This window comes from Poeciliopsis prolifica, unplaced genomic scaffold (genome assembly GCF_027474105.1).
Source record: "Poeciliopsis prolifica strain line A6 unplaced genomic scaffold, Auburn_PproV2 SCAFFOLD074, whole genome shotgun sequence".
Taxonomy (NCBI): domain Eukaryota; kingdom Metazoa; phylum Chordata; class Actinopteri; order Cyprinodontiformes; family Poeciliidae; genus Poeciliopsis; species Poeciliopsis prolifica.
This window is the reverse complement of record NW_026562449.1, coordinates 142,207-159,688: the sequence shown is the minus strand read 5'-3', so window position 1 is coordinate 159,688 and position 17,482 is coordinate 142,207. Positions and strand designations below refer to the sequence as shown.

At 39.6% G+C, this 17,482-nt stretch overlaps 1 protein-coding gene across 1 annotated transcript; it reads left to right on the top strand.

The window, feature by feature from the left end:
* Nucleotides 1-258: 258 nt before the first annotated feature.
* On the top strand, nt 259-17,264 carry ptenb (phosphatase and tensin homolog B). The gene is made up of 9 exons (XM_055021208.1): nt 259-579; nt 4,741-4,825; nt 6,966-7,010; nt 8,578-8,621; nt 8,703-8,941; nt 10,026-10,167; nt 10,468-10,634; nt 12,114-12,359; nt 12,587-17,264. The coding sequence occupies exons 1-9, from the start codon at nt 498-500 to the stop codon at nt 12,773-12,775; spliced, it is 1,239 nt and encodes a 412-aa protein (XP_054877183.1). The 5' UTR covers nt 259-497; the 3' UTR covers nt 12,776-17,264.
* Nucleotides 17,265-17,482: the final 218 nt, after the last annotated feature.

The window sequence follows — 17,482 nt, the reverse complement described above, 5'->3', positions numbered from 1 at the left end:
TGGTCGCTGCTCGGAGATTGTTTTACTCTCGGTGTTGCTGCATTTAAACACTGCGTCTTTACAGTTCTCCGAGGCCGGGAATAGTTCCCTTTGATTTGTCCGGAGGTTATGGTCTGCGCTGGCGAGCGACGTGGTAGTTCTGTGTCGGTACGGGGGTACCTGAACATCCGGGCCCACAGCGGGAGCAGCCCCTGAGCAGCCCCAGAGCTGGCCCAGAAAGCAGCGCAGACGGCCGGGAGCTGGGTGTCCACACGCATGACGGTTAGCATCCGGTTGCTGCTGCGGAACCGGAGAGATACTCAGGCCTTTGAATGCTGTGAGAATATTTTTCGGAGGATTTCTGGTCTTACTTTATCATTTCTGTGGAGCTTGGAGGGCTAGCGAGGAGCTAGCTCCCAGCTAGCTGTCGCCGTTAGCTCTTCTGTCCTAAGCCGTCAGAGCGGGGATCGGGGGTTCCCAGCCGTGACCTGGTGCTTGGTTGACGGACCTCTGGAACTATGGCTGCTAATCTAATCAAGGAGATTGTTAGCAGGAACAAGCGGCGTTATCAGGAGGATGGGTTTGACCTGGACCTCACTTGTATCTTTCACCTGCATAATTGCATTAAAACCGCACATTTTACATTACAACTGCAGACTCACAGTTGTAGTGTTACAACTGCAAATATATCCTGTATTTATAGACTATTTATAGCTGCAGGGTTATTGTGAGAAATCACAGATTGGTAGCAGGAAAACGTTCTTTTTTCTAATTCAGCAAAGCCTCTTTGGGTTCCAGCTGGGAGGGATGTCCTTCCCGGTTGTGCCCAAATATAATGAAAACAGCTTGAAGTTCCAGAGATGAGTGTGGGACTTAAGCTGGTTGTCCTCTGATTCCATTGGGTTAAGGTGACAGGTTCATTAGGCTGGAGGAGCACAGCTTTTGGTGGACTTAAATTGATTATTTTCTCCCTGGATGTTCTGCAGGTAAAGGTTTATGCAAAGCTTCATGCTTTAGTCACAGCAGAAAACAGCAAATGCAATTTCCCTTTAATGCAGATTCAAGAGGAGTCTTAATGACATTCCACCTTCAAGCATTATTTTTTTGACTATTTCATTAAAGGTTTGAACTCACCTGTTGAATAACACAGTTTATATGGTTTATTGGAAAAAATGCATGTGAAGAACTAAGCAGACAGATTTCTGAGTTCTGTTTCAGAGTCTAACCTTCATTTCAGCATTGCTCGTCAGGTCAGGTGATCACTCAGACAGATCTTATGATGCAGCAGCATCCTCTTCCTTAATTTACATCATGAGGCAGTAAATCCACGATAGAATCAGTGGAGATGTCAGCTCCTGGTGGAGTTTGAGGTGAGATCTTCAGACAGAAATAACAAGGCTCCATAGTCTGGTCTTGATTATATGAGTTGGTGAAATACTGTGAGAACTCAGGATAGGAATGTGTAATGAGTCAGATGGACTCTTGTGCTTTAGGATATAATCTGCAGACAGGATTACATTCTCACAGTTCTGTTTTACATTGGTCACACTGATGGTGTGTTAGAGAAGGGAAATATCCTGTAATACCGGGATATTGCGGGATGTTATGTGTGGATTGTTTGTGGATCTGAACCAGCAAGGCTTATAGGGATTTCTGCCATAACTTGAGAGCACACATTTTCAGTATGAAAGCAGGATTTTATGTCTCTTGTTCTGCACAGTGACACAGTTGGTAGCACTGTTGCCTTGTTGCACAAAGGCCCTGAGTTCAATTCTTGGCCCCGGGTCTTTCTGCATGGAGTTAGCATGTTCTGCCTGTGCATATGTGAGTTCTCTCTCGGTACTCCAGTTTCCTTCCACTGTCCAGAAACATAACTCTCAGGTTAATTGGTCTCTAAAGTTTGAGAAGAAAGACATAAAATCCTGCTTTGAAACTGAAAATGTAAGCACAAGTATTAAAAGTTTTGAGAACAAAAGAGACAAGATCCTGCTTTCAGAAAGGAAATGTTTGCTCTCATTATGGCAGAAAAATTCCTACTTACAGATTCTGATGAAGTTTGGTCTGCAGATGCAGAAATTCCATTTGATGATTCAGCCTGAATCACATTCAGGAAATTAAAAAAAAAATAAGAAAGCAGTTTATAACTCAGTTTGCACTTGTGTATTTCTCTTGTTTGTCTGATCTGTTGAATAAGTGGACGTGCAATTCCAGTCGTTGAAGCAGTTTGGCCTGCACAGATGCTGACAAGCCGTAGCTTTCTGGTCACTTGGGACATGTTGCAGCTCAGGAAACTCTGGCTCAGGTAAATTGGGTTCTGGTCTAGTTTACAATATTTTTGTTTCAAGTATTTTTATTGCAAGGCTTCCTTTGAGCAGAGATCAAGATAGAATTGCTTCATTTGACATTGCACAAGGAGACTGTGCGTAAAGCCATGGAGGCTGTTGCTGCTCAAGGAAAAGCCAAGAAGTAACAAGAGAGAAATTAATAAATAAATAACAAACATAATCGTCTATTTGTGGGAGTCACCACAAATAGACTATAAACAACAACAACGACATTGAGGGTAAACTACAAGCTCTATTGTGTTGCCTTCTTAAACACAATATAAGAAGGCAAAGAAAAACAACCAAACAAAACACATAGAAAAGGGCATTGAAGGATAACATCTCCCACTTCCCTTATGTAACTCCCCTAGTGAGTGTTACCTAGGTACAGTAAGACTACAGCTTGTACTATACATTTTTTTGTCTTTCTTTTCCATAAGTGATTGCAGAACCTCTTGCAACCAGATTTTTCACTGGTTTCCAGTTTTTTTTTTAAATCTCCGAGTTTGTTATTGAGAATGTACTGTATCAGTCAATATTGCGATCCAGGCTTTAAAAGTTGGGCGTCCTTTTCCAGGACAGCAGGATGAGTTTCTTGGCAGGGGATTCAATAGAACAGAAGGTTTTCCTCATTTGGTTTTAAAATGTTTCCTCACTCTGCCTTCAGAATGGCTGAAGCAAACGGTGATCTGGTATGGAGCAGAGTATAAACCTGATCTGGACCCAAACATACAATCAGTACTCAGATGTTGGTTTGGTTTTAAAATGACCTTGTGTATCTGGGGGCCACCATCTAGTCTGACTGAGCAGTGTCAGAAAGGCAGTTGATAAAAATTGACTGAAGGTGGTGCTATGTGCTGCAGAATTAAGAAGATCTGAATGGATTCAGAAGTTGGATAAATAATCCCAAATTTTTCCTGTGTTAGGATTTAAGCAAATTTAAATGTGATTCCACAGATGATGTGTTTGTTGGTGGTAAACTCCAGCAAAACTGTAATTATTCCAGACAGAACAAGAAGAAATGTACTGATGGTTTGCTTCTTCAGAGGTTGCATCAGGTACTATGTCTGGTTTGGTCTAATTCTGTAAAATCTTACTGAGAGCTGATTATAAATTCTGATCAGTTCTCAGAACTACCTGGGAAGGCACTATAAGGAAATTGATGGAAGCAGTATAGTTTAAGGAATTGAACCTGTTCTTTTGGTGTTGGGTTGCTCTGCTCAGAGTGCAGGGGGAAAGCTGTACATTAAGCTCATGTAACTGTCACACTACAGGCCTGGTCATAATAGATAAGAAGTTAATTGGTTTATAGTTGCTTCTTACAGAATAGTGTGAAGATTCCTTTTAAAAACAGTGTTCTCTGCAGTCCTAAATGAGGCTTCACTTTAGGTTTTTTTTTTTTCCTCAGAGTTCTGTGATTTTGAGTATTAGCTGATATCAGGACCCGATCCAATACTTCAAAACTACATTTAAAAGAATGAAGAAACAGATCCAGGTTGTCACTTATTTTTTATTTATCATTTAACAGAACATAGGCAGTGTAAATCAAATACAAGTATCTTCAGATGTTTCAGTTCAAAAGACATTGGGCAATAAAAAAAAAAAAAAAAAAAACAGTATTTACATAATATTTCATCCAGAGCAAGGTCACCGGCAGCCCTGTGTGTGCGTAATTCCATTGGAATGAGGAAACGGGACGGAGTTTCCTCCACTACTGACTGATGAGCCAGAAACGGCTTTGGAGGAGGGAGGATGTGAGCTAGATGTGTCACTAGTCGCTTTTTTGGAGGAAAAAAAAAATTAACCAGGGATTTGAAAAATTCCCCGTTATTTTGTGGTTAAGTTGGCAACAGTGCTCCCAAGCTGATGTTGTGTTCTGCTTTGCTTTACAGCCGTCACTGCTGCAATGAGTTACACGTGTTGTTTTGAGACATTCTGATTCTGTACCACCACATAATCTAGCTACTCTTATTAATTCCCATTTGTGTTTAAGATCAATATGCATATATATCTGATCTCTGATTGGGATGTAACACCTGATCCCGATCAGTTTGAAAGCATGTGATTGGCCTGATTTCCAATCACATAATCGGATTGGGACACCTTTTTTCTGATATGGGCAACCGGCATCTTGTGGGGTGGCATGAGCACACCCACCCACCTCCGCTCTTACAACCAGAGGATCTGAATGTCAATAGTCCTTAGAGCCACACCGGCAGGGACTGGCTCTCCTACGCCTTGGATATTGATTTAAAAAAATTATTGCGCTTAAATGGGCGGAACTGAGTTTGTCATGGTTTATATAATACAAATGTGAGACCAACACTGTGAGTCATTTGAGTTGTTAAGAGAATGAGTTGTAAACTATTTATGTTGCCGATTTAGAAACTTTTCTCGGAGCAGTTCCACAGGTTCTTTTCCTGAACTTACCAATCAGATATCTATCCCAACATCATTGCCATGGGTTTTCCCGCTGAGCGACTTGAGGGCGTCTACAGGAACAATATCGATGATGTCGTTCGGTGAGTCGCAGACAGAACAAGAACACAGCTGGGCCACAAATAGAATATCTTTATGAAGAAATATAACTGATGTGTTGTGGGTTTGCTTTAGGGCCGAGATACAGACATCTGCCTCGTTAGCAACTTTCTCAAAAAACTATCATAAATAAGAACTTTAGAGCCTTGTATCTTCCATGATTTACACAGTAACTGTAAAGCTGGGAGGGTTTAAATGTTTCACATGTTAGTTGGCTCATGTGACAATGATATAATGACCATGATATAATGTGACCATGATATAATGTTTACAGTCATACCTTCACTAAAATATTCACATTATGGGATGGATTTATATGTTATAAAAGCAATGAGAACAAAAATGTACTTAATCTAAAAATAACCTAGATGTATTTAGATAAAAATACAACCAACACCAACAAGACATCACAAAAGGAGAGGATCTAAGGGGCACAATTTAACGAACAATACCACTGAAGAAGAAGTAAAGAGGAGAGATTACCAATCTTAAAATCAAATGCTTATAACAATCATAGTGGTTTCTAAAGTGCAATAACATGGAGCGTGTCAGGTATAGACACGTTCCATGTTATTGCTTTCATCTTGAAATTTTGCGTATGTGCACAACAGTGGAGAACAAAAGAATTATTTTACTTGCCATCCTGAACCACGCTGGCGTGGTATTACAATTCCTTCAACAAAATTAAACCTGGATATGTAGGTATTGTTAATTCAGTGCAGTGAGCAAGAGAAAAGGGGAAATAATGTAGAAAACCATTGAAGAACAACTCAGAACCACTCATTCATTTTTATCATTGGTAATGGGGCTGTGCTGCACACAGACCCATTGCCATAGCAACTGACTGATCACAGCTCCAGAGTGTATCGGGATTCAACATCAAAAAAATTGGAGACACTTCCCACAGAAAAAGCAGAAGATGCTGTCCGTTATGACGTAGAGTTACATAGTAAAAGAATAACAGCAATAATTTGATTTATTTAGCCGGAGTTAAAAAAGAAAAATGTGTCAATTTTTCAGTCATGTTTACTCATGCATTTCTAAGTGTCAGAATACCAAATAAATATTTCATTTGGAGCTAAATATGTAGTTTTCAAAACTAAGTAGTTGGTACCAAATTAAATATTTGTTTTACTTGCTAAATATTTAGCTTAAGACTTAAGTATTTTATTAACTAACCATTTAATTTCCAATCTATTTTTCAAGCTAAATCGTAGCACTAACAGTGATTGATGAGCTAATTTATACACCTGCTCTACCGATGATCTGTCAGTTAAAAACAAAAGTTTTTGCGAAGGGACGCAAAAGAAAAAACATTCCCCATATCCCCTCTTGGGCTCCATGGTCAGTTAATGTGAGGGTCGCTTTATCTTTCTTTTTACTGAACCAAGAATACTAAATTCTGCAGCACATCTAAATGTTAAAGTCGTCAAAGTCGAGCTAGCATAACTGACCTACTTCCCTCTTTGTTTCTCTTTTTAAGATAAAACTTTGCACTGATTGGTGAAATGTGAAAAGAAAATTTATTGCATTTAACAAAAAATACAAAGAACTGACAATTAAAGTCAACTAAAAGGGTGCACTACAAATGGCTAACTAAATTGGTCAGATTAATGAAAACAAATTTAAAGATAAAAATCAAAACTATTCAAACTTATATATAAGGTAATATTAAGAAAGAACAGAAAACAGTTACCCTTACTGTCTCTGTGTGACAGCTGTCATAGATGCATTGCTTTTCCACTAATTGTCAGCACTACCACAACTAGACAACAACTAGTTGTAGTAGGAAAAAGTTATAATTGAAAACAAATAAGGAGGTAGAGAAAAGTGGATCAGTTATGCCAGCTTGACTTTGACAACATTATCATGTAGATGTGCTGTGGAATTTGGTGTGTTTCAGTTCAGTTAAAAAAAAGAGAGAGTTTCAGACCACTGCCCTAAGTGTGTAGGACCTTCACTTCTGGTGGTGTGGAGAGATACAGATGTGGACACAGGTGTGTGATCTACAAAGGCATGAACATCACCACTGCAACAGATTACATTCACTTTGAGAGAGAAGAAACCACTCTGAGGAAACGCAAACTGATCTATGATACCTAATTGACTTATTTTTATTTTTAGGTTCTTGGATTCCAAGCACAAGAATCACTATAAGATCTATAACTTGTAAGTACCACTTTCCTCTTGTTAGCCTGGTTCAACTTTTGAACCCTTCAGATTTAGAAGCATTTCTGGTAAAGACATTTAGAGGTCAAGATTTCTTGCTCTAGATTTTTCCTCCTCAGGGAATTATGGAGGTGTTAATTAAAAAGTCTAAATAAACTCCAGCTCATACAAAACTCAGCTGCTTGCCCAACTGCGTACTAAAGTTGGACGATTGGAGAAAGTTATCGACCATCAATTTTTTTCTCTGAATTACTTTTTATTCCACTAATGATAATTCTTGATTGAAGCCAAAAGGCACAGCACACCATCATCTGCTGCTGTTCCATTTTTTTTCCCTCCAAAGTGCCTCCAAATGAAGTGGCAATTTATTTACCAAACCTGGAAAAGAAAGACACTACCTTATTTTCAGAAAATACATTTATTGAAATACAGTGAGGAGTGACTTGTCTTTACCTAGTTTAATTGTCCTTATTGATTTGTATGACCTCAGAAATGGTGAATTAAACACAAACTAAAATTAAAAGAAGAAAAACAAATCTCTGCCACAGTTTTTGAGTGATTTGATGGATTCAAAATAAATGATGTAAACATCCAAAAACTATGCAGAATTCAAACAAGGAGAAAAAGGAAAAGTCTGCAATTTCTTCTCGATAAATTTTAGAAATGCTTTTATGAAAGAAACAAGCATGTCATAAAATCCTACTTTGAATTTAGCAGTATGCAGCCTGTGTAGATGGTTAACAATTTTACCGGTGAATCTGAAGACGAGTTCAGAAGGTGCACTCAGGACTTTGTGGTCTCACGAGCCACAAATTTGTAGTTAGGCAAGCAAGCTGATGTTAGCTCCTCTCAACGAGTTGCTTCCCACAGACGTCTATATTGGGACATCAATTGGAAATGTCTTCTATGCATTTTTCTTTGAGAGATAGTTACGACTAAGGTGCCCTGTGTCCATATGGGGTGGTAATGTTCTTATTGAACTGTGTTTTGTATTTCTGCTAGTGAAAAACATTTTCAGAGCTTGCTTGCGCAATTGCAGTTATGGACTGTCCACAGCCTGTGGTTTACCTCTTCATCCTATTTAAAGCCAAAGCAATCCCAAATAGGTGACTTTGTTTTTTTTTTTTACTTTTGTGTTCTAAGCTGGTGAATCATTGTTAGGTTAGCGTTGTTAACACACAAAAAAAAAATAGTTCAAAAGTCACCTGCGTGAATATATCACCCAATGTCATTTGATAGACTGACATATATTGGCTTGGGAAATCCTGAATATTGCCCAACCTTAACTCACACCCTCTCCATTGACCACAAAATCACAGTTCTTCAAAACTCTAAGCTCATTGAATTCAAAATACTCCTCACTACCATCCATTACTGTTATGACCTTCTCACTTTGAAATCTACAAGTTAAATTTAAAGTGAGATTTCATACAGATTCTATTCTCAAGACCCATTTTTTAAAATTTCTCTTACTGTGTAACATATCCATAATTTCTTATTACTGTCATTTTTAATCTTATTATTGTACAATATCTGAGTTTCCTGAAGGACGTCCCTATTTCCTTAGGTGTGCAGAGCGACACTACGACACTTCGAAGTTCAGCTGTAGAGGTGAGACAGTCCCCCTCACTCTGACCTGCTGGAAGACCAATTTTTGTATTTGTCCTTACTAACTACTCAGTTCTGTTTCAGTGGCTCAGTATCCATTCGAAGATCACAACCCACCCCAGCTGGAGCTAATCAAGCCATTTTGTGAGGACTTGGATCAGTGGCTTAGTGAAGATGAGCATCATGTGGCTGCCATCCACTGCAAGGCAGGAAAGGGCCGCACTGGAGTCATGATCTGTGCCTACTTGCTGCACCGAGGGAAGTTCCAGGAAGCTCAGGAGGCCCTAGATTTCTATGGAGAAGTCCGGACAAGAGATAAGAAGGTCAGTAAGTCAGGAACAGCAAAAACCAGGTAAAGATGAAAACATGTGTGTTTGCCATATGTTACAAGCAGGAATATCCTTCCGGTCATAGAGTTTACACCATATCCTTGATCCTTCTCCTGATCTATCTTCCTTATCATGAATCAGGTCGGAATGCAAATAAAGTTGGAGCTGCCGATTATGTTAGGTTTGAGGTTTAACAATAAGGAGAAAGAAACAACGAGCAGCCAGATCTTTATGATCCTTATGTTGTAGTTGCAGCTGGTTGAAATGAGCTGCAATCTTTGATCTGCTTTAAATGGACTAGAGTTCGTTTCCTCTTTGGTTTGAACCTTTTATGCAGGTGTAAATATACTCAAGTGGACCATGGTGCTCCCCAAACAGAGAGACCCACTTTTTGAGTTAGTGGTCTGAGTCCACTTTCAAACTAACACTGGTACGGTTTGCTTTTGGAGTGAATACAGACCTGTCTCGTTTTGAACCAACTACAGGAAACATACGTCTTTTTGGACTTCTCGAGACACCGTTGCTGGGCATCATGGTAAAAATGAGCCCTTCAGTGTTGCTAACACGACTACTGCATGTACTAATTGTAATGAAATCCATACATGATCTGTCGTCTTCTGCTTAGCAATGCTGCTGCCAGCATGTTGTGTCATGGCTTATTAAGTTAGCAGCACGCATTTGCTGACGTGGTTCCAAAATTAGAAATATCACTTTGCGAAACCTGAGTTGAATGACCAGCTCTTGACATTCAAAATTGTATTGCAATTGTAATAACAGCACATGTTAATGCGTACAACATAAATTCAGCATGCAGGACTTGCATGTTTGTTTTCTTTCTTTCTGGGTCTGTGCTCTGTTCCGCCCCTCATCATTTCTATCAAATGTTAGCAACAATCATCAATGACATGGCTTTGTTAATAAAGTATAGTTCACTTTCAAAAAGTACAACGTGAAAGTAAACTGCACCAAACAAAAAAAAAAAAGTCCACTTTTGGTCTGAATGAAACAAGTGGACCAAATGACTTTTCTGGTGTGAATACACCCAATCTTGACATGGTGGTTCTTTGTGTGTGTTCAGGGTGTGACCATTCCCAGCCAGCGGCGCTACGTCATCTACTACAACTTTCTGCTCAGGAACCGGCTGCACTACAAACCTGTAGCCCTGCTCTTCCACAAAATGTTGTTCGAAACCATCCCCATGTTTACGGCTGGTACATGCAGTAAGTTCTAGAATCCACATCCTTGTTAATCTTTTGTAGTCCAGAGCCCAAGTTTCAGTCTCTGATTTAGTTCATACTGAAATCATGTTAGAAATGTAATAGTGGTTCTAGACACTTTTCAGTTCTCGAATCAGACCCAAACTGAGGTTAGTCCTGTATGCTGACAGTCTCAATTCTATGTCTCTACCCCGACCAAGACAATAGTCCAAACTGCTCTGGGTTCAGTTGTTCGACTTCCATTTCAGTTCATTATATGACCTAGGAGAAGGGAGTGACGCTCAGGTGTTTTTATGTCTTCAGATCCTCACTTCGTGGTCTACCAGCTAAAAGTGAAGATTCACACCTACAACCCTGCTTATACTCGCAGGGAGGACAAACTGATGTTGTTTGAGTTCCCTCAGCCACTTCCTGTCTGCGGAGACATCAAGGTGGAGTTCTTTCACAAGCAGAACAAGATGATGAAGAAGGTGAGCAGGAGTTTATGGTGAAGAAGGTTAAGAGGAGATAGTAAGGATGTTATGGTGAAGCTCTCTCGACTTTGTTGGTTTTAAAACTGAGATAATTTTATCTTTTTGAATTAGAAAAGGATAGAGGAGCGCTTGCCAGTTAGTCAAATCTCTGATTCTAGAAGACTCCTTTCAGTGTTACATGACCAGGTTTTTGTCCTGGTTGTGTAACACTGAACCAGCTCTCCACCCTTAGTGAGTTCTGGAGGACACATGGGAGTTTGCCCAACCATATGTCTTTTGTGGACTAGGAGAAGGCATTCGACTCGGTCCCTCTGGAATTCTGTACAGGTTCTCTGGAGTATGGGTATCACTCCTTTTGTTAGGTTAGGTCCCTATACCACTTAATACCACCTTGCTGGCATTAAGTTTGGCTTGTGTCCAGTGAGAGTTGGACTTGCCAAGGTTGCCCTTGGTCACCAGTTCTGTTCACAACCTTTATGTACAGAATTTCTAGGGGGAGCCAAGGTGTTAAAAGGAGGTACGTTTTGGTGGCATTAGGATTGTGTCTCTGCTTTTCACATATTATGTGGTTCTACTGGCTTCATCAGATTGTGGTCTCCAGTTTTCATTGGAACAATTTACAGCCAGGATGAGCGAGCCAGCCAGCATCTCTTGAGTGTACTTCAAGAGGTGCACCTCACCTCAAGAGATGATCTGTTGATTAACCAGTTGATCCTTCTCTCTTCTATGGTCGCAAGCTTTGGGGAGTGATTGAAAGAATGAGTGGCTGAAATGAAGTTTTTCCACAGTGTGTCTGACCTCTGCCTAAGGGAGAGGTGTCTGAGAAGCTTGGTCCTTCAGCAGGGCCTCAGAGTAGAGCCTTTGCTTCTTCACATCGAGAAGAGCCAGTTGAATTGGGTCAGGCATCTGGTGAGGACGCCTCCCAGGTGAGGTGTTCCGGGCACTTTCAACCCACGTTCTTAGCAACACGACTGAGTCTAGAATAGATCTTGCTACTCCAGAACACACTGAGGGACTGTGCTTTTGGAGTGCCTTGGGATTCCCCCGGAAGAGTTGGGGAAGTGTTTGGTTTTGCAGTTAGAACATAATCTGGATCAGAACAGATGTAAAAAGTCTGCAACTTAATAGGTGAGAGTTGGGAATGTTGTTTAAAAATAAGTTGGGTGAACAGTTGTTTGTTTTTTTGTTGGCTTCGTTTAATGTCAGAGGTTCTGTAAATCCAGAATTTTCTATTGCCAAAAGTAGAACAAAAATCTCTTTTCATTTTTTACGGCTCCAGATGTTCTTACATTCTACAAGATGTTCCACTACTCCTGTCTTTCCAGTTTAATCTGAGTTTGAGTTTCCACATGGATCTTCAGGCATTCCTAGTGATGAAGCTCAGGTTAAATCTTCACCACTGTGAACACCTGAACTTATAACACAAACCATCTCAGCTAACTGATCCCTGGTATTTCTTTTACTTTGTTCTTATAGGAAAAGATGTTCCATTTCTGGATCAACACATTCTTCATCCCAGGGCCAGAGGAGTCCTCGGACAGACTGGAGAACGGCAGCTTTGCAACAGTTCGAGATCTTTCTGACGGAATGTTTCAGAATCCAGAGTTGATGATGGGGACTGAGGCCAACGACAGGGACTTCTTGGTTTTGACACTTGACAAGAATGAGTTGGATAAAGCCAATAAGGATAAAGCCAACAAGAACTTCTCCCCAAACTTTAAGGTAGAGCCAGATTGATGCTTCAGTCATTGTTTATTCAGACTGAAACAACGTCCACTTTTCACAGATGTTCTCTGAATCACTTTTGGATAATCATTCTTTAACTTTTTCAGGATTTCTTTATGGAAAACTAAAATAAAAATTTAAAATAAATTATATTGCTCATTTGGGTGCAGGAACATTTGATTTTTCTGCTCATTGAGAACATCCTATCTATTTCTGTTCCTCAGGTAAAGCTGTTTTTCACAAAGACTGTGGAGGAAGGAGCCAATTGTGACACATGCAGTATGTCGACCTCAGTGACACCAGATGTCAGCGACAACGAACCGGATCACTATCGCTATTCGGACACTACAGACTCAGATCCTGAGAACGAACCACTCGAAGATGATCTCCATAGTCAGATCACAAAAGTCTGACACACACACAGACACGCACTTATTCAGTGTAAAGGTGTACATAAATACACAAGCCCAGAAATGCTGGATGGAGACCAGTATTCGACCAGAAGTCTGGGCCAGAATTGATCTGTGGACTTTGAGTTTAAAGAGCTTGGATCAAATAATGACACCAAACTTATTTTAACCAAACAATCATGATGGGGTGAACAGTTGAAAGTGGCTGGGGCACAGAATGGGACATTTTATCAGAAACTGAGTGAAACTTGAATCTCGAAAAGTCAGAGGTTTTCTTCATTGAGATGAACCTAACCTAACCTACCTACAATCTTTTATTTCATCTCTCTTTTTTTTCCCCAGAAGAATATTTTTGTTTTGGAAACAAAAATATTCTAACTTTGTTTCCATTTCTGTCCTGAGTCGCGGCTTTGGTTCTCCTCTCTGAGAATTAAATTATTGTCCAAAATTATGTCACCTGCTTTCCTACTGAAATGTTTCTTTAAATTGATCAAAATCCAATCGGGATCAAAAAAGATTCAGATGTGAACCTAGATGCAGATCTGCATCCAGAGGTTTTAAAATTAGAGCATCTGGTTGAGTTTGATCCCAACGCTCTGGTAGGAAACTTGAGGAGGTTCTGTTGAAGGATGTAAAGCAGTCTAGATCACAGCAGTTTGCAGATTTTCTGGCTAATTGTTAACCATTGCTTTAGAATTGTTTTACTAGTCAGAGCAGAAAATCTTTAAACTTAGCTTTGGATTCTTAACCCAAGAAGTCCTCCCGACATAGTGCTGTGGATTTCCAGCTGAGATTGATCCAAACCGTTGTGTTGGCACAGTATGTGTTTGGATTTCTTAGTTCAGAAGTGTCAGATTCCCAGGACTCTGTAATGGTAATAATTTATGGGGTTCCATGTCTGTGGCAATGTGTCACTCAGAGGGAGTTTCGAACCCTGCTGATGAAATCTATTCCACATCAACTGGCATTTTGTCAATCAGCTGTTGGAGTATGTTCAATCCCAGGTATAGGAAGTGTATTCTGTTTTCCTGTAGCTTCCATCTGTCATTAACCTAAACAGCAAACAAGCTCATCTCTAACCATCCCTGTTCTGGATGCTTCAGCCTTGTAAATATTTCTGAGCATGTTCAATCCAGCTAGAAAAGCTTTTCTGGTTGTTTGGCAGCTTTCTGTTAGTTTTATGAACTTATCATATAAGCTACAGAGCCGTCTGGAAATGCAATCCAAGTTTGGGAAAGATCATAAGGTCTTTAGAATGACTGGTCTGAAACTGTTTAAGAAGGCTGTGCCCTGACCCCCTGGAGTATCACTACATCTAAGCTGGTTTTCTTTAAAGTTTCTGGTGCTAAAACATTTCAGAAGGTTCAATGACAGAGCCTCCTAATGGGCCACATCTGTCAAATCAGAAGTGCTTCTGATGTTTAAGGTAAGGTAATTTTATTTATATAGCACATTTTCAACAAGGCATTTCAAAGTTCTTCACTTAAATTTTTTTTATGTTTAATGTTTGTTCAAACTGGGATCATATAGTCTAGACAGCAAGTTTAAATTTCTCTGGAAGTACTTGGAGACGTTCCAGTTTAGATCCTGACTCTGGTCAGTTTTTCCTCTTTCCTCTTATGTTGGATCAATGCTGTAACTGTATTTGCTATGCACAGTCTTCAAATTGGACCACATGGAAACTGACTTAGCTGGAGCGTATCTGGCAATGAAGGACTCTCAACCTTTAGTTCAGATCTGTGGAAACTGAAGTTGTCTAATTTGAGAAGTTCCACTGGTCATGAAACTTCTCAATCTGGATCTAGATCAAGTCCATGGGGTAAAAGTTAAAGCTCTGATCACACATTGGAGTGGTAGAAACTTGGAGAACATTCTCTCTCAGTTTCCTCCAAAAGGAACAGAAAGGCAAATGCATTGTTTTGTTGAACAATGAAGACATTTGGGTTTAACATCAAAACATAAGCACGACACAAGAGTTCAGAATGTCACCTTTCATTTCCTGGTTTTTACATGTTAAACAACTCAACACATACAACCCTTTGTATGAATTCACTCATTTTTCAAATGAGCCAAACTATTAGAACACGTGACTGAAAGGTGTACCGTGTTGACCAGGTGTTGCCTTTAACGTTGATTGTTCAAACATTAAATAGCTCTGCTTGACTAGTCTACTCTTTGGCTTTGCTTACACCTATTAGGCATTTCTTGTTGAAGAGGATAAACCAACATGAAGACCAGACAGCTGTTTATGGGAGAAAAAGCAAGCCATTTTGAAGCTGAGAAAAAAAAGGAAATGAATCAGGTCCAATGGCCAAACAATGTACATAACAAGCACAACTGGAATGTTCTAAATAAAGAAACTACTGAGCAACAGACGTCAAACAGGCTGGCTAAGGAAAACAGCAGTAGCTGATTACAGAAATATTGGGAGAGCTGTGAAGAAAAATCCCAAAACATCAGTAAGTGACATCACCAATGACCCCTCAGAGCAGGGCTGAACGTATCATAAGCCACTGTTCGAAGAAAACTCTGAGAGTAGACTGTACTGAAAGATGCAAACCACTTATAAATAGAAAGAACCGGAAGGCCAGATTCCAATTTGCAAAGAAGTGCAGAAATGAGCCAGAAAACTTGTGGTACACAATCTTATGGACCAAGATTAATTTCTTCCAAAGTGATGGAAAGGCCAAAGTTTGGAGAAAGAAAACTGCTTTGAATTCAAAGCACATAAGATGATCTGTGAAGGATGGTGGTGGTAATGCCATGGCTTGGCCGTGCATGGCTGCTTCTGGAACAGGCTCATTTTTTTTTTTATTGATGATGGTAACAGCAGAATTAATTCAGAACTGTACAGAAACATTTGGTCTGCCAATTTACAGGGAAATGCATCCAAACTAATTGGGAGAAATTTTATCACGTTGCAGTACAATGACCCAAAACGCACATCCAGCAAAACCAAGACAACAGAGGGAAAAAAATGGAAGGTTTTAGACTGGCCAAGTCAGTCACCTGACCTTATCCCAAAAGAGAGTGTGCATGTCACCTCTTGAAATGTTTGTTTTGGGGAGAAACCCCAGAAACTTACTTACGACATTTACTTGTAAAAAACAGCAAATAAAATTTGACTTTCTGAATTCTTGTCATGTTCATGTTTTGATGTTAAACCCAAATGTTTTCAAAGCAATTTGCCTTACTGTTCCAATACTTTTGGAAGGCACTGAATATTTTCTGTCTGGTGTTGGTAATGGTTCCATATGTCAGATGAAGGGTTATGAAAATACAGAGAACTGACAACTGGGCAAGAGTTGTTAGGTTTTTGAGATGTTGACGTTTTTCAACAGTCTTCCACATTTCTAACCCTGTATCAATGAGGAAGTGTTCCTTATTGATTCTTGGGAGTCTTTTTCCCCTCCAAAAGTAAATCTTAATGGGGTAGGGTTAACATAATCTTAATGGGGGATTTGGACTTTGTAAGGGATGTCTTTGTTCATCACCTTATTTGCCTCTATGAAGGTTTTTTTCTTTTGGGCTTACTGTATACTGCTTAATGTGTAAATTATGTAATCTGAACTTTACCTGGCACTAGGAGTTAAGGCAGAATGAACTAAATAACCACATTGACCAGCTGCTCATTTTCTGACAAGCGTCAGGTGGATGAATTTATGGCCTTTCCTGAAGGTGCTGATATGCTAAAGTGTTTCAGAACACTTTAGCATATACAGCTGATCCTCAGCTGAGATGCTCAAATGTTTAGAAGTGGAACCAGCATGGTGTTCAGTTGGAAGCAGAATCATCTGTCAGAACTCCCTGTATGAATAGTGATGAGCTTCAAATCAACGGTCATTTGACTTTATAAGACAGACCAGGAGAACTTCAAATCAACTTCAAATCAACGGTCATTTGACTTTATAAGACAGACCAGGAGACAGAATCATGTTTTATAAGACATATATCACACTGTTCATGTTTGAATCAAAACTAGGGTTTGATTTGACCATTCAGGATCCATTTCAATCTCCATTCCTATCAACAAAACGCTCACTTGGATGTTTGGGTTGAAGTGGTCGTTGGTTGTCCAGTCAGCAATTTTTGTTTAGCTGATCAGCAAAATTTTGTTTGTATGTTGATGCTTGAACTTGTACATTTCATAACATCAGTGTTCAGCTTTATTGGAACATCGGATTCACCTACTCGGTGGATATTTTAAGTTCCAAACAATAAAAACCTTCAATCACATCTGTAGATTGTTCCTGTAGGATGGCTGTCATAAACACATTGATGAGTTCTGAAATCATCAGCTTCAAAAGATGTTTTTAAATGTTTATTTTTTTCAGTCAGAAGTCAATCAGCAGAGTTACTGTGACACTGAGTTGTTACCATACACACAAATGAACACACATTATTCTGACCCCTCCCCTCTTTTATCTGCCGCTACCCATTTTATAATGAAAAAAAAACACTGTAAAGTGAATAAACTATTTATAAACAGCCATGATGCTTCTCTTTCTTTAAAAACTACACTTACTGATCTTCATGAAGTCAAAAGGTGGATGACAACCTGAATGAGATGTCAGATGTTAGAAGCAAGCTGTGAAACTAAAGCATTTCCAACATTGATTGTCCTGCTGGCTCATGCCCTGAAGATGTGCTTCTGCTCCCATAATGCACCAGATTCTGTAGGGTTTGATCCAGTTCTCTGAGAACAGAATG

Excerpts from the sequence above, each read along its gene's own strand:
- ptenb (XM_055021208.1), top strand. The coding sequence starts at position 498 with ATGGCTGCTAATCTAATCAAGGAGATTGTTAGCAGGAACAAGCGGCGT. Across the intron at positions 7,011-8,577 it reads CACTATAAGATCTATAACTT|GTGTGCAGAGCGACACTACG; the intron begins GTAAGTACCACT and ends CTATTTCCTTAG. Across the intron at positions 10,168-10,467 it reads GTTTACGGCTGGTACATGCA|ATCCTCACTTCGTGGTCTAC; the intron begins GTAAGTTCTAGA and ends TTATGTCTTCAG.